This window comes from Phascolarctos cinereus, unplaced genomic scaffold, assembly GCF_003287225.1.
Source record: "Phascolarctos cinereus isolate Bilbo 61053 unplaced genomic scaffold, phaCin_HiC Scaffold_5;HRSCAF=322, whole genome shotgun sequence".
Taxonomy (NCBI): Eukaryota; Metazoa; Chordata; class Mammalia; order Diprotodontia; family Phascolarctidae; genus Phascolarctos; species Phascolarctos cinereus.
This window is the reverse complement of record NW_027555958.1, coordinates 19,481,406-19,502,349: the sequence shown is the minus strand read 5'-3', so window position 1 is coordinate 19,502,349 and position 20,944 is coordinate 19,481,406. Positions and strand designations below refer to the sequence as shown.

General features: G+C 48.9%; 1 protein-coding gene across 1 annotated transcript in view; it reads left to right on the top strand.

Annotated features, from left to right (window-relative positions):
- The window catches only part of SRRM3 (serine/arginine repetitive matrix 3), a 102,932-nt gene extending 82,837 nt beyond the window's left edge, over positions 1 to 20,095 (top strand). Inside the window, 5 exon segments of the mRNA XM_078154705.1 lie at positions 14,116 to 14,201; positions 14,203 to 14,535; positions 16,999 to 17,136; positions 19,760 to 19,943; positions 19,945 to 20,095. Coding sequence (XP_078010831.1) covers positions 14,116 to 14,201; positions 14,203 to 14,535; positions 16,999 to 17,136; positions 19,760 to 19,943; positions 19,945 to 19,995 — 792 coding nt within the window. The 3' untranslated portion in view covers positions 19,996 to 20,095.
- The last annotated feature ends 849 nt before the right edge of the window (positions 20,096 to 20,944 follow it).

Below are 20,944 nucleotides of genomic sequence, written 5' to 3'. Positions count from 1 at the left end.
ATCCTTCCTCAAGAGACTTTCCCATCCATTATCCCATTTGATCTCTCACCACCACCCAATGAAGAAGGTATGGAAAAGATTATTCCTATTTCATAGATGAAGAAACTGAGATAGAGCTAATGAGTAGAGGAAAAAATGCACTTAGAATTCAGAGTTCTTAACAGCCATATGTCCTCGTAACTTGGAAGTCCCAGTGACCAAGCCAGAGCTGCCTCTTACTACAAGAGCTCCCTCTGCTACAAGGGCAAGACCCCCCAAGAGCCCCCTTCCCCTGGCTGGGAGTGGGGGGAGGCCCACATACCCCATTTGGAATGTGTAAAGGAGGCAATATTACTGGGAAACAAATTAGGATGCCTTAGGGTCAAGGGTCATAGGTCTAGTGATAGACAGAACCTCAGAAGTTACCTAATCCAACCCCCCTCATTTTACAGATGAGAAACCTGAGGCCTGGGGAAGAGAAATGGCTTAAGGGGGCTCTCCCCAAACTGTTAGTGTGTCATCCCCCACCCCAACCCCCTACTCCCATCCTCTTTTGTTTCCTGGGACCTCTGAATAAGAAATGCACATGTCTCTTTGACGATCTTAGAGCATTTGCTCTAAGGAGACATGTTTTAATTTCAGCTCCTAGCATCAGCCTTGGGTAGTAAGGCTTTTTGTCCCCAAAAGCAACTTGAGTAGTTCAATGTGGTATCACTTAGTCCACAGATCCCTGTCCCTGGCACTCAATGCCCCATCCCCAAGATTGAGTCTCCATCAGCAGCACTGAGTACACCCATCCGCAGTGCTACTCCCTATCTGTGACATTGAACCCCCACCCCAGCACTGATCCCTGGCAGTATCTGCCCCCAAAACTGAGGTTTTCATGTCTGGTACTGAGTTCCCCAAAGCCAGGAATATTTTAAGCCCCATGAAACTTTTGAGAGCTTGGCACAATTCTTACTCTTTTTTTTTTTAAAGCCCCTGGTCTGGTCCAATTTTTTTTCTCCAGCACCAACACTGCATTTAAATTATGAAATACCACATGAAGTGAGTCCCACCCTTTTTGCTTTGAAAGACCAACCTCCTCATCCCACCCTACTTTTTGTCCTTATACCACACTTTTCATCTAAGATATCTCTCCTTTAAAGAGTGATGAGGGGTTTTTGGCTTGGCCCCACGGGACAGAAGACTAGAAGTTAGAGAGAAGCCAATTTCTGCCCAATATCACTTCTCAGCAATTAAAACTGTCCAGTAGCAGAATGGAGTATCTGGTAGGTAATGAATCCCCCATCATTAGAGACACTCATACAGAGGCTGAAAGGCCCCTTGTCAGTGACATTATTGATGTAATTCTGAAATTGACTGAGAGTTTGAACTAGACAATATCTGATGTCCCTTGAATTGAAAGATGCGTTGACCATCGGTCAGCTCCTTCCTCTCTTGAGGTATGACCCAGATCTATCCTGTACCCATCCTTTTGGTAGGAGGGCATGGCTCTCTGAGGTGCACAGGGGCCACTGGACACTCAAAGATCACAGACTGAGATGGGGGGATTAACAGGATCAACTAAACCCAAGTCTCCACAACTCAACATTCATTAATCCTTCCACCAAGAAGGTGGAGACAGGGCTGGGGGACAGGGGACCTGCTCCTTTTTGAGACTAGAATCACAGCATTTCAGAGCTAAAAGGGAACTAGAGACTGTCTAGTCCCACCCTGTTCACTGGAAACTGAGCCCCAAAAAGTTTAAGTGATTCATCTTCAGTCACAAAATGAGTTGGTACCAGCCCCAACAGCAGAAGTCGAGTTTTCGAGCTTCCAGTCCAATTGGCTTTCTAACGTGCCTCAGCCCATTAAATATTTAGCCCACCTCTCCCTGATTCCTCTGGGAAAAAAGGTCACTTCATTTCACCTCCTTTGCCTATCCCTAGGCAAGAAGGTCAAGATATGTCTTTCTGGGGCTAGAAAATTATAGCCAAGCCCTCTGGATTCTAGACTATCAGCTGCCTTAGATAGCTTTTCTGGTCATACCCCTGCTTCAGAGCAGGAGCTATGTGTAGTACAATTCATCCCTGGAGCCTTTGGGGTTTGATCTCCACCTCTCATGTCTTAGCATAGCAGCAGCCATGTATGTGTTGGTTTTGATTTTGATTTCAGTTTTTGGCTGTTTCCTTTCATTCTTTTTCCCTGTTTTTTTTTTAAACAAATTTTCCCATTTCCTTAGATAAGAAAACCAATGGCAACTACTTTGTGGATTGCAAGGGAACCCAAGAAAATATCTCTATGTTCCAGATGCTATCCACCCATGGCAATTTTTATTTAAGAAGAAAGTGATTTCAAGAAAGCAATTTACTCTGCAACCTGGATGGAATATTCTTTAGTGCCTTCCAGGCCCTGAGTTCTCTTTAGCCAAACCTCCTGGCAGTTGGAAGCTCCTCCCTTGGTCCATAATTGAAAGGCAGTGGAGTGAATCAGGAAGGAGACACTCCCCTTCTCTAGGTCAGTCCAGGAAATATCTAAATGGATCCTCTATCATTGGTTTTCAAAGCCACAGGATGTACTCAACATGGCATAGTCCAGGCTAACCCAGAGGGGCGCAGACTCACAAAACTAATGGGGACGCAATGCATAAACTCAAAGAAAATACGACCCACAACCTTACAGTGGATGGAAACTCTAAATCTAAAGAGGACAACACCTGCCTGCCCAGGAGTTCTGAGCCCATACACCCAGGAAGGAAGGGGCCAAACATTAGTTTCCCAATGTATCAATATCCTCTAGAGGGCCTCAGGGCCTTCATTAGCTAGCTCACACAAGGTAATGACCAGCCTTCTGTGAAGTCCAAAAAAGGGTGACATTAAGTTGTTTAGAGTTCCCCATGTCAAGGAGGTGCCTTAGCCCACACTAGGGAGCATCCACTCCTAAGGCATAGCCAAAAAAAAAGAAGAAGAGAAGGAAATCCTATTTACCCCTACCTTTTCCCTTTTATTATATCTAGCACCTAGGACAGCAACAACCATGTGGTCATGGTGGTAGGATGAAAGCTGACCAAAGGTCAGACTCTTTGTCAAAGAGAGACTCTTTATGCTGCTTCCTAGTTGCTACCAACCTTAAGGTTCTCTACCCATTGCTTTGGAGAACACTGAGACTAAGAAAAGAAAAAGGCCCCCCTCCCCAAGCCTTTAAATTTATCCAGTGCTCTTCAGGGACTTATCAGCTGTTCTATCCCATGATCCCTAAAACTCTCCCTTAAGGCAATAATAGTAAGACAGAAGACAACATGATCCCCAAAATCCAAGAAGAGATCAGGTATTGCCCCCTCCCCAATACTGTTTCCCTCCAAATAAAGGGTTCAACTTTGGCCTGTTTTGAACCAATTTCAAGGGAACTCATTCAGGTTGAAGGTGGCAAGGGAAGGGACCAGCCAATTATCACCCTTCTCCCAGAAAACAAACCAGATGAGCCCTATCCCCTACTTTCTTTAACATTAACAGACTCAGGATCTTCAATCATCTGTCCACCCTCTCTGTCCCAAGATAGCCATGTCCCCTGAGCCTCTTCCAAAACCAGCTCCCTGGGGAATACTAGTGCAATCTTGTTTCTCTCCCTTTGCTTGGGATGCTATTGGGTGGGGTGGTCACCATCCTCCAACCTCCCCTTCTTTCCCTTGGGAGAGTATTTTGGAGGCAGAATCAAAGCCAAGAGGAGACCTAGCCCCTCTTTTTTCAGGTTGGGGTGTCATAGAGTTTAGCAAATGATGAGAAATGTTTTGGTGGGAGGTGGGGATGGCAAAGTGATGGGGGAGATTTTTGCTTACTCTATTTTTTAAAAGCCACACAACACTTTTTAATCCCATTTGTGTTTTTGTTTGTTTTTTAGCCTCCCATTTGAACCGTGGTAATATGGGGGATTACAGCAGGCAAGGGCTGGGTTGGGGGAGTTCACCTACCTTGTCCTGTGGTTTTTCCCCCCTTTCTTTTCTTGATCTTATTATATTTTCTCCCATTTGTAATGTACAGAAATGCAAACTATTTCTCCATTTATTTTATTTTCTGGTATCTACTGTGTTGTTCTAGAATTTTGCGTTGTGTGTGTCGCTGTGGACGCCTTTGGCCACGTCGATGCAGAGACATGTTTTTGAATTTCAAGTGGACACTGATCATTGTTTCAAACTGTTTCTTTTTACCCCTCCTCTGTAACTGGAATTTAAAAGGGAAGATGACTATAGAAAGAAATAATTCATACTGGGAATACCCTTGTCAAGTAAACATCCCTTCCTCCAGGACCATAAGATTGTAGATTTAGTTCTGGAAGGGATGCTAAATGCCATTGAATCCAATCTCCTCATTTTACAGATGAGGAGAAGATAAGTGACTTGCCCTGAGTCACACAGGAAATATCTGGTATAATTTGAGCTTAGGTCTATTTTGACTGCAAGCCTAACATTCTGTCTACTATACCTCCTAGCTGTCTCTCACAGGGTAAGGCCTAGGGTTACTTCTTGTCATGGACCAACAAAAAGCCCATAAGATAATGGAGCAGGAAGAGGGGTCTTAGAGGTCATTTGGTTCAACCTTCTCACTTTATGGATGGGCAAATTGAGATCCAGAGAGCGAGAGTCATCCACTCCATAGCTCATAAATGCCATAATCTGGGGGTCTCCTGACTCAGGCTGATGTTCTTCTCATTGCACCCTAGTTCCACTTCTGAAGGAGGATAGGGAGGGTATATGATACATTGTAGTAAAGATCTAGATGATCCCCAGAACACCAGACACTTGGAGCTCCAAGGTTCAGGAGGGAGACAAAGGAAAGACTATCAGGCAGCCCATGGTATGAAGCACAGATTCATCACAGGACATCAAGGAGAATCCAGGACATGAGGATTATTCTTAATTTACAAAGATAGTGTTAGGAAGAGCAAGCATGGCCCTGGAGCATTTCCTTGGGAGCCCCTCATAAATAGGCTCTGGGGCAGACCTAGGGATCCCTTTTGGGGGTGGTCATCATTCGCCTTATAATTAAACAGTCAAGGCCCCTGGAACCAATTAGAACTCAAAGCAGAAATTCCATCCCAGTAGAATTCCAGAAAGTTGTAGGACACATAGAAATGTAGAAGGAGGAGACTTGTCACCTTGCTCCTCTACCCTTGCAATGTCACTGAGTGGCTGAGCTGTGAAGCAGGCTCAGACCAACCTGTCAATGATCACTGTAATTTGTTGGTGTACTATCAGTGGTTGGTGGTTCATTAGTAGCTCAGACAGCTGATGGGAAGAAGCCCGTCCTCTCCTTCCCATTGCTGACTCACCCTAAGAGATAGGTTCTGGCCAATATCCTGAGAATTCGAGGCTGGTCTGCACTCCTGGAAACACTAGGCTAAAGCACCAGCCGAGTCCTCACCAATGCCTAGTTTTTCCTTTGCCACTTTATAAATCCTTATAAATAACTTGGGAGAAGACATGAGAAAAGGCCACAATTAGCTATACTCCCACTCTGAGAATCCTCCAATGGGTCATCTCCATTTTTGCCTTGGCCTCTGTGCCTTTCTGTCTCATCAGAGTAGGACACACCTGCTGTCATCCTTCTCCTACCAAGGTCATAGAGAGGATCCTTTGCAAAATCCATGGACCTCAGCCGTAGGAGCCCAGGAGAAGGAAAGGTCCAAACCAAATAAACTGAGGGGGGGGTGGTGGAGGGCATTCATTTCATCAGAGAATCTTTCCACTTTTAAAAAGGATTTTCTTTTAAATAGTGTATTCCCCTCATGTGATTTTTAATGGGATGTAATTTATACAATATCCATTTCCATTTCTATTTTTCAGAAACACATTGGGTGCCTAAAGTAAAACGCATCTGTTTCTAGGAAGAAGTCATGAATCGGCCCCTTGCCCCTCCCTAGAAATCTTTGAACTTCAAGCAGAACCATAAGCCCTCCCCCAAGTTCTTGATTTAACCTTCATTCATGCCAAGGGAGACAACATGAAAGAGTGGATAGAGTTGGTCTTGAAGCCATGAAAACCTGGGTTCAAATCTCACCTCTGACACCTACTGGCTGTAACTGGACAAGACACTTAACCATTCTAGTGATCAACTCCCTGCAAATAGAAGTTGCAGAAAAGGTGTTGACCTGAACTGGTAGAGGGAGTTTCCTTACCTGGGTGTCCTCATGTTTAGTCCTGATTCCTGTGTCCTATCCCAAGAAACAGGCTCTAAAGATCCTTACTGAAGCTGGTAACTAATACTTCCTCATGGCACTTAAGGGTTTTTTCTGCTGAGCCCTTCCATTGGTGTCTATTTGACCTTCTGCCCTCTATAGCTCTCTCCCCACCCTTGGTCAGTTTAGATGCCTGAATCCAGGAGAAGGGTGATGCTCCAGCAAGGATTTGCAGAGAAAAGATCGGCATCTCCCCACCCAAGTCTGGTGATCCCTGGGAGAATTAAGTAGTGAATCCATAGGCATTTATTAAGTTCCAGCCAGGTGCCAGAAGCTGACCTAGGTGTGAAGAATACAAAACCAAAAAAAGTAAAACTGTCTCTGCCCTCAAGGAGCTTACAATCTAAAGGTAGTTGAGAAGGTTCTAGGGAGAGGAGATAGGAGAATCTTGAAAGTGCTTTAAGGGCCCCTTTCAGTCCAGAAAGGAAAATGAGAGGTGGAGTGGGAGTTTTCTCTTTATGCAAATAGCCCTCACTTGTTCGAGACACACTGAGTGGCCGGTGGGGAGCAGGTGTTGAAACCTCCGAAACCCAACCTGGTTGACTTCCCTTTTAAATGGACGGTTTTCCTTTCCACTTTCATCCTTCCACTCTGACTGGCTTCTTTTGGATTGCCCTCTTCTCTCTCTCTGTCTCTGTCTCTCTGTCTCTCTCTCTCTCTGGGTCTGTCTACTCCCTCCCTTGCCCTCCCCATCTCTGTCTCTTCCTCTCCTCTCCCCGCTATGGGCCCCCTCCATGTTGTTCCATCTCCATCTGCTGCTTATTGCATGCTCTCTGGAAGGTCTCTGTTGGTAAGAGAGTTAAAGGCAACTCGGCTCAGACATTCGGAACAACAAAAACAAACAAGAGCAGAGAAAAGTCAAATGGCTGCTTGGGGTGTCCTGAAATGCCGCCCTACAGGGGGATGGGGCGCAAGCCCCTCTCCCCTGCCCCAGCCAAATCAACTGCTTTATTAGCCAGGGGTGGAAAGTGGCGAATACTAAAAAGAGTCATTGTCTTTTTCCCATTCTGCATCCAAATGGGAGATTTTCCTTTTCTTTGTTATTATTGCATTCCTGTCACTGACCAATCAGAAGGTAGGTATTTGTCTGGCTACGCACGTTCCCATCTCCAGATAAGCCTTGCAGCACTGAGCTTGGTTTTAATGTGATATTCTCTTTCTTTCTCTCTCTCTCTCTCTCTCTCTCTCTCTCTCTCTCTCTCTCTCTCTCTCTCTCTCTCTCTCTCTCTCTCTCCTGTCTCTGTCTCTTTTTCATATGATTTTTTTGGTGGTTCTATATGTTTTAAACATTTTTTAAAAGCTAAAAGGCCATTTGTTTCTCCTTTTTTGTTTTTTGGGGGGGTTCCTTCTTGCCCTTCTGTCCCCCTTTCTAATTCATCTTTTTTCTTTTCCTTTCCTCCTTCCTTCCCCTCATGTATTCCTTCCTCCTCCCTTCTATATCCCCCTCCTCTTTTCCCTTCCTTCTATGCTCTTTTCCTTCTCTTCCTTCTTTCCTTCCTTCCTTCTTCCTTGCTTGTCTCTCTCTTGCTCTCTCTTGTTGTTGTTAGAATGCATTTCTGTGTGGTTTTAGCCTCCTGACTCTGTATTTCCTGTTGTGAACAGTGCATTGTGTTGGATTTCCTCTGCTGCCTGAAGTGGCGGGTAACCAAAATTCACCCAACCTGCGAAGCCATTCTCTCAGACTGGCCAAGTTGGGGGCTAGCTTGAGAAAGAAAGAGGAAGCATATACATTGGTTTTGATCCCAGCTGCCCTGAACACAATTACAACCCTTTGGTGCTCAACTTTAGCATCAAGATTTTCAAGGAAGTTTCAGGATGACAGCCAGGAAGAAGAGAAATAATTCATCCTTCTTCCATTATGAAAAGGGATCATTCACAAAGAGACTAATCAGTGAAATCTGCCCTTCTTTTCCCACCTACGCCAAATCCCCACTTCCTTCACCCTGTGGGTTTTGGCTGGGCTCCGCTGAGTTAAAGAGCTATTTGAAAATCCCCCTAGGATAACATTTGAGGGGAAGCCTGGGGTAGAATGAATTCCTCCTCTGTCCTCCCATTGGGCTTTCTTTGGGGCCTCAGAGCTAATGGCAGCCTGGACAGCAGCTATGGACCACAGATAGGGAGAGGATGCCAGGAAAGCTCAGCAGTGCCTCCTGGAGATCCTTAGGGGTTGGGGGAAGCCCCAAGAATGTAGCCTGTACACCAAAAGTGGGGGCTGAGCTAGGCAACATGGCTGTTCTGTGTGCATTGAATTTTAGTTGGCCTTGAGAGAAAAAAGCCTGGGTTTTGAAAGCTGCCTTTCCAAGGAAATCCTCACAAAAATAACAGCTGTCAAAGATGGAATAGGCTTCTTCCGAGCCTTGCTGGAAGTCAGCAAGTAGAAGCTGGGTATGGGGGGACGGGATTCCTTTGGAGGTATAGGTTGGATGAGATAGCCCCTGAATTCCCTCCTACCTCTAAAAGTTCTATGGGAAAATGGGCAACTAGAATTTCTAAAATCTGGTGGAGTCCAGCCCAGCTGGAATGTTCTGGATTCCATCAGAGCTGGAAGGGAACATAGAGGTCCCTCTCTCTTAGCTAGCTAGGTGTCAACCTTAGGAGGATGTGCCATGACACCCAGGATCCAGGAGCTCAAGCCCCTAATAATCTATCTCTTTTCCCACTCTAAGAAAGACCCCCTTGGCTTTCTCTAGCAGACTTCCCATCCCATTGTCCCCTATGGAAGGGAGAGGAATCTTCCTTCCCTTAGGCTTATTTGCATCTCCATTTATGACCCTGCCTTGGGAATGTAGATGAGTTGGGAAGATTCTTTTGAGGTAGAGGGAGGAAAGAAGGAATACAGACCCATCATTTCAGTAGTTTAGGGGATTCCTGGTGTATTAAATCCTCTTCATGGATGCAGATCAGCAACTGGATTTGTAATTTTATAGTCTTAGAGTGTTGCCTGGGGGTACTAAGAGGTACTGCCTATCAGTACAACCTATCAACAAACATATATGGAGTGCTTGCCTTATATCCCGCACTTTGCTGAGCCCTAGAGATACAAAGAAAATTCAAATATGGTCCCTGGTCTCAGGAGGTTTACAATCTAATAGGGGAGGCTCCACAGCCCGCAGAGCTAGTTCGTATCAGAGGCAGGCAGGGAACATTCAAGTGTTCCTGACTCCTAGGCTACTTTCTCTCAAAGGAAGCAAACTTCGGGGTGGGGGATTAAAGGGCTAGAAGAAGGAGGGGGTTTTGTCTGGTAAGACAGCTGGCACTCTGTTCCCTTTGACCTCTTCCTCTCCCTCCCTTACAATTTCACCATCAGAGGCCTTACGATTAATTAGGCCATTCTCTCAGGGCACCAACACATTACCTCTTTCCCCCAAGGTTCCAGAGACTTTTAAAGCTGAATGACAGCTACCACACAAGTCCCCACCCCAACCAAAGAAGAAAGTCTGGAGGGCCCACTGGGCTGACCAACCTTAGTTTCCCTTCAACAGGCCCAAGATTGTATTTTTTAAAGCAAAGGAATATTTTTTTTGCCCTTTTTACTATTACAAAAATATTTGGGTATGACTCATTCATTTTTTTTCTTTCCTTCTCTGCTGTCAGGATATTCCATTAAGGCTTCATCCCTGACCTTTATCCTCTGTTACTACACTTCTTTTTACAGGCAGATGGGACTAAAGCATTCATGTCTGTATCAAGCTTTATGCTCTCTTTGACCTACACCACCATGCCCCCCCCAAAAAAACCCACTTCTCTCTGTCTCTCTCTCTCTGTCTCACACACACACACACACACACACACACACACACAATTTCATTCAATGGCTCGCAAGGCAGAGCAGAGGTGAATTATTCCCATTTTGCAGATGGGGAGACTGAGGCTCAGAGATATTAGGTCATTTTGGAAATCACACTCAGCAAGTTAGTGTGGTAGAGGCAGTACCAGGACCTCTGGCTCCTGCTAGCAAGTGGACATGATCCCTGTGCATTTCTGCCACTTTAACCTCCAAAGCTCTTGCTCCTCTATTAACAACTGATTTTTATTGGTTTCCAGTTTCCCTGTTATCTGAAGTTATTACTGGCACACTAGCATTGGTCTGAAGGTGATGCAAGGTTGGGGGAAAGTGTCTGAAGATGGAGAGATGCAAGGCTAGAAAGACTCCCAGGGTCTGGCATGAGGCCTCAGGGCTTTGGGGGGAGGGGGGAGGGGAGATGATGGAACATAAGAGAAAGAAATCACATGACTGGAGTGGTTTATGAAGCCCAGGGGTGGTGGTTGTAACCTCCTAGCTTTGCTGGTTTCCAAATCAGGACTTTCCCTAACATCATACTTTGTCCCCTCAAAAAGCATAGTATTTTTTTTTAAAGCATAGTATTAAGAGAGATTATATGTATGCAGAGGTAAGGAGACATGTCAGCTTGAGTCTGGGTAGAAGAGATTTGGGAAGGGGTGGGGTGGGTGGGGGGAGGGAGGTTGGTGCAATGGGAAGACAGCTAGATTTGGAACTAGAGGGTTTCAGTTTCAATTCCATCTCTGCTACTTGCTATGTGATCTAGGCCTCAGTTTCCTCTTCTATAAAATGGGCACAGGGCTGATCTCTAAGGTCCATTTCACCCTCAAATCTGAGCTCATGTAAGCAGCAGTCTTTGCAGTCTGTTCCTACCTCCACTCTTCACTCCCATCTCAGAGGGGAATCCTAGGGTGCCTTTTCCCAGGATCTCACAGTTCCTCCCTCCCATTCTCCCACACACACACCCCCAAGTTTCAAGTTCAAGAGAAGAGGATGTGGTCACCAGGGAAACCAACTTCTCAACCAGATGGACCCCTCTCTATATCCTTCTTGGTCCTGGGGAAGGGAGTTGGTGCTTGGGGAGAGGGAGGGGCATAGGGTGCATAGGTCTAAGTGGATTTAACTATAGGTAACTCATGAGGCAGGCAGAAGAGGGCAATGTCTGTAATGGCTAAATGTTGTAAGAGGGAGAGATTCAAACATCGGCCAGAAAAGGGGTTGAAAGATAGGTTCGTGCCTGGCTATGAGTTTTTGAGGCCCCTGAGAGTTTCATTCTGGGGTTGACCAAGCACTACAAGACTGTCTCCTATATACCCATCCCGGAGTTAGGCAGCACCTTCAGGGAGCCAAGAGGAGGCACAGTCCCTGCTCAGAGTATGACGGGCCGACAAGAAAGCATCAAATACAAGAATTTCAATTGGCTGCCAAAGTGAAAATTTTAGACACTAGCAGAGAGATCAGGAGATCAACAAAGTAATGAATCATTTAACGAGCATTGTGTCTCATGTGTCTGGTATAGTGCTAGGTGCTGAGGTTACACATAATCAGAGGAGGCTTCCTGGAGTAGGCAGGACCTAAGTTTGGCAGGTAGACTTATTGATCTCTAGGATTTCTGCAGTTTTACCTCCAAGCTGTTCCCCATCTTTTAGCTGCTCATTTTATTTTCATGACATGTCTTGGGAGACTGGGATGGAGGCAGGGATAATTCTCCCCATTTCAAAGATCCTGGAAAAGAAACTGAGGCCCAAGATGCAGGGCAAGCCAATGATGGGGATGAACCCAGAGCCTAGGTTTCCTGACCTCCCAGAGCAGGGCCGGGGTTGGAGGGTGGGTTGGATGGCTAAGGAGGTGATAGAGACATGAGCCCCCAGGGGAATCCAGAAAAGTAGGTTCCGGGTACTTGATGGGTGCAGCTGAGATGATTCACCAGTCATGGGCCAGCCTGGTCATGTGTGCTGGGTTCCCATGCCACTGAGGAGCCATTCCAGCCATGCTACTTTATCACCTCACGACACTGAAACTGGGCTTAGGGTATGGGGGATGGAGCTAATGGTGGGGAGGGAACAGGTCTGGATCAGGCAATCAGCTCATCCCTCCTGACACCTCTGCCCTCTTTTCATCCAAAGGCACCTAAAGGATGTTGCCATGATCCCCAGGTCTGAGCCTTCTCAGCACTGGCCACCCTGGGGAAGCTCTCCTCATCCCTCTCTTTGGTTCGTGGCCGCTGGCTACTCAGGTTATCAGTCGGTGGCTCTCTAACAAAGCTTGGGTCACAGACTATCCTCTAGCATGGATCCCCTTGGGATGATCTCAATTGAGGTCAAGTCAATTTCTGGCTAAAAGGAAGATGTGGGCATACAGCCTCCTCTCCTAACCCCAGGGTCCTAAAATAGCCTTGTAGATAGACACCTCATAACTGACCCCCTAGACTGCCTTACATCATACTCAGGAAACCAACTCTTCCTCAGAAACCTGGCATTTGCTGAAGTGTGGCTATTGCTCAAGGGTTGAGCCTTCCTCACAGACCTATTCTTTACAATCCTCTCCAACTCCCCACCCCCATCCAAGGACCCTAAGAAAACACCTCCCTGGTGGTGTTGATGGTAGAAGGAAATTGAGGAAAGTGCCTATAGAGTCAATCTCTACTAGCTGCCTCCCACACCCTCCACTTAGCCCCTCCAAAGGCTCTTTCTAAGGCTCCTGCAAACTCTTTCAGGATCCTCCTGTCATGGTTAGCCATTGATCTCTGCCGAGGGCACATCAGCAGAATGCTAATGAGCACAGGTAGCCTTTTCTTTTTTTTATTTTTTCTTTTTTGCTTCCAGCCTTTGTTTTAGCTTCCAAAAATCCAAGGTGATCCCTATCCAACCTGTTTCATAACTTGGTTTTGAAAATCTATCTACACACACACCTAAAAACAGGAAAGCAAAGATCCAGGTGAGCTAATTCACCAGTCATTCCTTCCTGAGTCAGTGGCTCAGCAGTTGGTGATGCCTGGTGATGGCAAGGCCAAGGTCGAGGAAACGGGTTGGTTCATTTTGATCTTTCTCTCTATCTATCTCTCTTGCATTTTTGTGAATCTAATGATGAACTTATGTTGCCCCACTTTTCCCTTCTCTTCACACCTTACCTACTAAAGGAGGAAATGCCACTTTTTTGGTAAGTGGACGTTATCCAAGAGGGACTTAAAAATCAGAATTTTTTAAAAAAAGAGAAAAAGAAAGACAGTAGGATGAAGCTACTTACAGCTCAACAGCTCTCTTCAGGGCCAAAAAGAAAAAAAAATCAGTTTCCCAGGAGTTCAGAGACATATTTTATTTCAGTATCTATGACATTCGTGGTTTTTTTTTTATTTTTTTGGTTTTTTTTCCTTCCTTTCTCTGGTTCTGTTTTCAGTTGAGTTCTCCCCAACCCTTCCCTGTCCCCCCTCCCCCTCCCCATTCCTTCCCCAACCCTTTGCCATCTGTGTCTTGTTTGACCCCATCTCTTCATTATATAGCTCCATCTCTATCTCTTGTTCTCTCTATACACGCTCTTCCCCCTAGCCCCCTATGGCCGCCTTTTCTGTTCGTACCATCTCTGTGATATTCCTGTGTTGGGTTTTTCCCCCCCTTCCTTTCTTTCTTCCTTCTCCTCGCCCCCACCCTCATCCCTTTCCCCTTTGGGTGGAAGAGTCTGTCGGTTTGGGTTCTTTGCCCTACTCTGGTCTCCCCCCTTCTCCTCTCTTTCCCACCCCCAATCGTTCTTTCATCACCTCCGCCTCCCCCTATCCTCAGCCTTCTCCCCACCGTTCCCCCAACCCACCTGGACCTCCCTTCTCCTCTCTTTCCGATCCGTTCCTTGGTGTTTTTGCATGCGAAGAGACTTGCATGAGCTGCATTTATGGAGGCCCACCCAGAAGGTGTGATCAGGAAGGAAGGAAGGAAGAAAGGAAGGAAGGAAAGAAGGAAGGAAGGAAGGGGCAGGGCAGGGCAGCAGGGTCTGTGTAATTTGCAGAATGCACCGTGCGTTGACGATGTGAGCGACAGCGCGTCCCGGGAGGTAATCTTTAAAAGCCCATCTCTCCTTCTCTCCTTTCCCCTCCTTCTCTCTCTCCCCTCTGTCTCTCGTCTCCTCTTTCTTTCTCTGTGTCCCCTGTTCAGAGGCCCAACTCGCCCGAACCCCGAGCCCACACCAAAGAGGAGCCAGCCCTGACCACACCGCCTCGGGGGAAAGAGGGTCGAAGCCCCAGCGGCTTCGCCGCAGCCACTGGTCAGGGGCGGCCGAGGCGGCACAGGCGGAGGAGGCACAGGAAGTATGCCCGGAGGAGGAGGAGGAGGAGGAGGAGGCGGCGGTGCCTGCGGGAGCGTAGCGGGAGAAGCCAAGCACCGGCGGCGCTCGCGCTCCGCCACTTCGGCGCCGCGTCGTAAGGGACGCAGACGGCCCCGCGCCCCGGCCCCTCGGAGCTCCCCGCGATCGCTCAGCCGCGCCGGCTCCAGCAGCGACTCGGATGCGTCGGGCGCCTCCCACCAGCCGGGCCCGGAACCCAGCCAGGATCGTAGCCACTGCGCCCCCGGGAAAAAGTGAGAGCCCGCGGGCCTGCGGGTTGGGACTGGACTGGGGTCCGGGAGCCTCAGCTGGTGGCGGCGAGCCTAACCTTGATCCCTAACGTCCTGCCCCAGCCCAGCCCAGCCAGGCCTAACACCTGGCACCCCAGCCCAACCCAAGTGTAAACGAGACTGGAAGGGCCCTCAGAAGCCATCCAGACCAACCTTCCATTTTAAAAATGGGGAAACTGAAGCCCGGAGACATGTGACTTGCCTGAGACTCCGAAGTTGGGATCAGATGTAGAGGTGGAAGGGATCTCTAGTCCAAGCCCCTCATTTTAGAGAGGAGGAAAGTGAAGCATATAAAGTGCAGGCGACAACACTTTCCCTGCCTTGGGGTTAAAGGACATTCCCTGCCTCACACTAGACCCTGGAGGGCAGTGTGGTGCAGTGAATAGGGAACAAGGCACTCTACTCATTGCCGGGGGGGGGGGGGGGGGGGGCGGTCTGAGCCTCATTCTTCCTGTGGAAAATGAAGAGTTCAGGGGAGGTCATCTGTGAGGTGTCTGCCAGCCTCGACTGTTTGGGAGTCAATGCTGGGGCCACCTGCTGAAGCGAAATTGGAGGCAAATGCTGCTTCTGACCAGCACCACCTACATAGCCTTGGTCAAAACACTTCACCTTCCTGGGTCTCAGTTTCCCCAACTGTAAAATGGGGGAGGCATGGAGCTAGATGGCCTCTAAAATCCCTTCTAGTTCTGCAGCTATGATCCTGTGACAGCCCCCAGAATTTGATCACACTGGCCCCACCTTCAACACAACATTGGATAATACATTCCCAAGCCTGAAGAAGACTTTGGAGTATCTCTCTCCCTCCCTCTCTCTCTCTGTATGTCTCTGTCTCCCCCACCCCACTTCTCTTCCTGTGCCTATCCCTATGTCTGTCTCTCTCTCTTTCTGTCTGTGTCTCCTCTTCTTCCTCCTTGTCTCTGTCTCCCCCCTCTCTCCTCTCCCTGTCACTATCCCTCTCTTTCTGTCCTCCCCTCTTCTCTCCCCAAGTCTATCTCTATGTTTCTCTCTGTCTCTGTCTGTCTGTCTGTCTGTCTGTCTGTCTCTCTCTCTCTCACACACACACACACACACACACACACACACACACCACACTCCACTGAATTCCCAGTTATTCAGTTCCACCAACAGGGTAGAATGAAACTCTGGATGATCAAAAATCATTCTCCTTAGCCCTTAGACTATAGATGGCAGGTCACTGAGCAGACAGGCTAGCCTGGTTACACACTTTTCTTAGATGGATCTTCAAATGAGGCCCAGTTTCCTAAGCACATCGTGGCACAGTTGAAAGAAAGTGGATTTGGAGTCTAAAGGACCTGGGTTGAAATCCCAGCTCTTTGACTCGCTACTGTGTGACCTTGGGCAAATCACTGCACCTCAATGGGCCTCAGTTAATGGGCCTACTGTAAAATGAAGAGTCTGGCCTTAATGGTCCTCAGGTCCCTTCTAGCTCTGAGGAATCCTCTTATGCTTATTGGCAAGGAGGCTGGGCATATACTGAGAAGGTTCTGAGAGGTTCCCAAGTTAGTGACCTGGAGCATCCTTGTACCATTAGCTGGTAAGGATCACAGAATCTGGAAGGTACTTGAAAAGTCATGAATCCAACCACTTTTCATTACATCTGGGAAAACTGAGGCCCCCACAGAATGAGACCGGCTAATGCTTGTGCAGTCACATTTCCCAGAATCAAGCAGATTTAGTCAGCATCTAGCTGACCCAGTCTGTATCACTTACTGAGTGATAGAGTGGAGAGAGCCCAATGAATTTGGAATCTGAAGACTGAAACTGAATTCTAGCACCAAGACTTTTGACCTGTGTGAGCCTGGGAATACATCTACCCTCTGTGGGCTCCAGGTTTTTCCTCTGCCATATGACTAGGTGCTCAAAGTCTCTCCCAAGCTAAAGACTTCAACTGTAAGCAATGACCTAGTGTCCGGAGTCCCTCTGGGCCTCCTGGAAAAGGCACCTGATTCCCCCCCATACACACCCCTCAGTGTGATAAAGTGCCTTCCCCAGGTAGGCCTGGTTGCCCTCCAAGCTTGGTGTTGGCACAGAGACGGGGTACATCCTAGGTCCCAATCCCTGGACCTTGCTCCTCTATGGAAGAAAATCATAAGATGGCAAGCCCCTGCATGGTGTGGGGGGTGGGGGTAGGGGTCAAACAGAGAACTTCTACTGAAAGTGTCTAGCAGGGCCATGGTGAGGGTGCGTGCAGCAGGCATGGCCATGGTCACACAGGGAAGGCAGCCCTGAAGCTTGGGAGCTTTGGAAATTGGAAGGCCTGTGTATCACAGGGTCTATGGAAGAGTATCAGGATGAGAGAAGGGAAGCAGATTGTATGGGAGGGACGGGGGAAAGAGAACTTGGAAATCCTAAGGTCTGGCCTGAGGGTTGTATCAATTCCAATTAATGTGAGCCTGTCTGTTTCAGAGAGAAGGAAGGTGATGGCCGGACAAGGCACCCAGAGGGGGAAGCTACTAGGCCCCGGCGGCGGTCCCGGAGTTACTCACCTATTCGTAAGAGGCGTCGGGACTCACCTAGTTTCATGGAGCCCAGGAGGATAACCAGGTAGGGGCCCAAAGGTGGGGATGAGAGGGGATGGTCACTGACCAATGAGGACCCTGATCAAAGGTACAGGTATTGTGGCCATGGCCGTGGGCTCAGTGCAAAAGGGACCTGCCTTGAGTGCCTGATCTTGGAAAATAAGAATGAAAAATTCATCTGAATCCCTGAAAGCTGCAGAGAAAATGTTTTTGACCTCACAAGGTCAGGGATGGGGATAGGAGCCCATTGTTCACTGACCAATGTCAAGAATCAGGGCTCTGATGGAGATGGTAATTCAGTGTCAGAGTTGAGAGCTCAGCTCAGGGTTGGAGACCAAGACTCCATGATGGCTCAATTTCTGGGATAGAGGTTCAATGTCAGCAGTGGAGGTTTAGTGTCAAAGACAAGGGGTCAGTGCCAGGGATGAGGACTGAGGGTCAGGAATCAGAGTTCATTGTCAAGGACAGAAGCCCAGTGTCAGCTCTGTGCTGGGAATGATGGTGGGGTGCTGGGGAAGAGGCTTAATGTCCAAGATGGGGGCTGAATATCAGGGTTCAAGGTTCCATGTTAACACTGATGGGCAAGGGAGTATGTGGGAGAGAGAGAAGTGCAGCATTGAATCCTATGGATTCAAGGGCTGTCTGCAGAAGAGGGTTGGAAAAGTTAGCCAGCCTTTCTTTTATCAGCAGGGCTAGGTGAGGTAAGACTCCTCCCAGTCACCCCTAGGGCCCCATTCCCCAGTTGACTTCTTTTTTTTCCCTTCCATCTCAAGGTTCCATGAGGAGAAAAGCTGTGGCCAGGATGGGGGAGGGGGGACCAGCCGGGTTACCATGGTAACCTTCCACCAGGACCCTCCCCCATCCCTGAGGGCTGCCTGGAAAATCCCTGTGTGAGGTGTTCAGCTCTTTCAGTCTGTCTGTCTGCCTCTGACAAGACTAACCTTTCTGCCTAGCTTTCAGTCATCTCTAGGAATTGGGACGGGCAGAGGGAGGGGATGGGGAGGACGGGGGAGGGAGGAAAACAAGATCTGGTGGCTAGGAGGGTCTCCCTTTCTTTCAAGCTCCACACATGCCATTCCCTCCTTCCACTTCCCCCCTCCCAAGCCTTACCACTATATTTCTCTGGAGGTCTATTACAAGGGGAAAGCAGCTGACATGATCCCAGCTACCTGCTCAGGCTAAAGGCAGGGATAGCCTAGCCCTTTGGACATGGATTCCTTCAGAAACCCCTTGAATTGTCCCTCACCCCTGGGATGAGATAAGAAGTCTAAATGTCAGTGCTTGTCCTGAAATCCAAGCAATCAATGGCTTGGTTAGATGCCAATTATGAATTGGGACCACCCCCCCATCCCCAGAACTGACTGGGACTTAGGGCCCCCCTGTTGGTATCTCTCCTGGATGAAGGACTCCCCATCCCAAGCCTCACTTTCTCTCTGTCCACCAGATGCAAGGTGTGAAGACTGAGGATGGTGACTTCCCAATCAAACTCCAAGGCAATGTGATACAGTAAAAAGAGTTCTGGTTTGGGGGTCTGAGGCCCTGGGTTCACTTCCAGGCACTTCCACTTAGTCAATAAACATTATTAAGTGCCTACTATATACTAGGCACTGTGCTAAAAGCTAGTACCACTGTGACCCTGAACAACTTTGCCTCATCTGGAAAGTGAGAGGGGTAAACTAGAAGGCCTTTAAGGTTCCATCCAGCTCCCAAACTATGGCCCTATCTTTTCCCATCTGTGAGTGGGGAAAGGCACCAGCTCTGACCACTGGACCATTACTGTCCCTGCCCTCTCCCAAGTCAGGCTGCCTCCCCTTCACTAACCCCACAGTGTTTTCCTTCCCTGTATTAACTGGGGTAACTGGAGTGCTATCTTCTAATCATTCCTTTCTCCTCTATTAACCACAGCTACCTGGCTGTAGACTAGCCTCTAAAAACACCTGAGCACCTAAGAGGGAAGCAGGGGAAGGAGGAGGGAGACTGGGGACCTAGTTTTTCCTAAGGATGAGGAGAGTGGCCCACAGGGTCATTTCCCCAAGATCCGAAAGGTGGAAGACATCCTGGTACAGTGGAAAAAGCCTTGGACCCAGATTCAAGAGCCCTGGGCTATAGGTCCAGCCCTGAACCCACTGCATGGCCTTGGCCAAGTCACTTGCCCACTTGGGCCTCAATTTCCTCTTCTGAAAAATAAAGGTGCCTTTGGGGCTTGGGCCACCAATTCCCTTCCCACTTTCTTTGAGTTCCCACAAAATGAGCCCAGATAATTGGGTGATGCTCTGCCGAGCTTTAGAATGTGGGGAGAGCAGACGAATGGAAAATACTTCCTGGCTTTGGAAGCAGGGGATGTAACTTTGAACCTCAGATCTGTGTGACCTTGGCAAGTTACTTTACTCATCTATGGCCTCAGGCTCCTCATCTATAAAATGGGTGGGTTTAGACTCAAGGGGATCCGAGTACTCTTCCAGCTCTGGCTCTCCAGGATCCTATAAATATTTTCTCTAATGGAAAATGTGATTCCCTATTCCCCCCACCCCCAACCCCAGCTTCTTCACCCAAGGGCTCAGGCCTGTTCAGCCACGTCAGCCCCGCTGGCTGGGCTTACTGTGGCAGCTGCTGCCGCCGAGCCTGATGTCCTTCCCTTCCCTCTGCAGTGCCCGGAAGCGCCCGATCCCCTACTACCGGCCCAGCCCTTCCTCCTCCTCCTCCTCCTCCAGCTCCTGGAGCAGCCACACCTATAGCCGCAGTCGGAGCGGCAGCCACAGCCCGGACAGCTACAGCAGCCGAAGTGGGAGCCGCAGCCGAACCCGGAGCCCCTCCAGGACCCCTAGTCCCAGCCCCCAGCCCCAGCTACAACAGTCGCAGCAGCTCGGAAAGCGGTGGCTTCTGAACCCCCGAGAAGTCCATGCTCCCTTTCCCTTGGAAGCCTGCTCCTTCCTGCTCCCACTCAAGAGCCCCCACCCCCACCTACCCCTGGCCCAAGGGACCCAGCCAGGGGGGAGGGGCAGGTGGAGCTATTCTCCTGTGGGGTGGGGGAGACTCCCCTGCATACCCACTCTCTCCCATCACCGCCAGCTCTGGTCATTTTTCTTTATATCCCACAGGGTGGACCCAGGTATCTGGGCAGCCCAGGCCAAAGGCCCTGCTCGGCCAAATTCACCCATTCCATCTATCACTGTCATCCTCCAAACCAGCACCAGGGAGAGCTCCTCCCTCCAGTTTGGGGGCGAAGAAAAGAGCAACCAACAGGTGGATGGAGACTCTTGCCCTCTGAATTGGCCCCAGGGCAGAGAGTGCCCAGGGGGCACTCAGCCTGACTGGGGAGGAAAGATTCTCCCCCCATCCTCTCACCCCTTTTCCTCTGACCCTGTTGTACAAGGTTGGGTTGGCAACAGGGGAACTCTGTCCTGATGGGGATGGGGTTGGTGCACCCCAGAACCCCAGAGACCTCTCCCCAATTCAGGCACAAGGCCTGATGACAAAGATCGGGATCCTATCGCTTCCAGAAGGTGCCCTCTCCATTCCTTGGGGTTGGGCACTGCCCCAGAGCACCAAGAGCCACTGAACACAGGACGAGCTCAATCCCTGCCCCGAAGCCCTACTCTGCCCTGAGCCACCCACCCCACAGGGAAGGGGACTTCCTGGGGAGCTGGCACAAGGAGATGAAACCCCTCCCTCCCAGAATGTATCCCCAGCCCCCTTCCCCTCCCTGTTTGGTTGGCAGAAGACACGAGGCCTGGTAACTCCCCTCACATCTGCCTCCCTCTCTCAGACCTTTTCTTTCCCTTAGCCATCTGGACTTTCCTTTGGCCTTCTCTTGGGGGAACTCAATGCTCGAT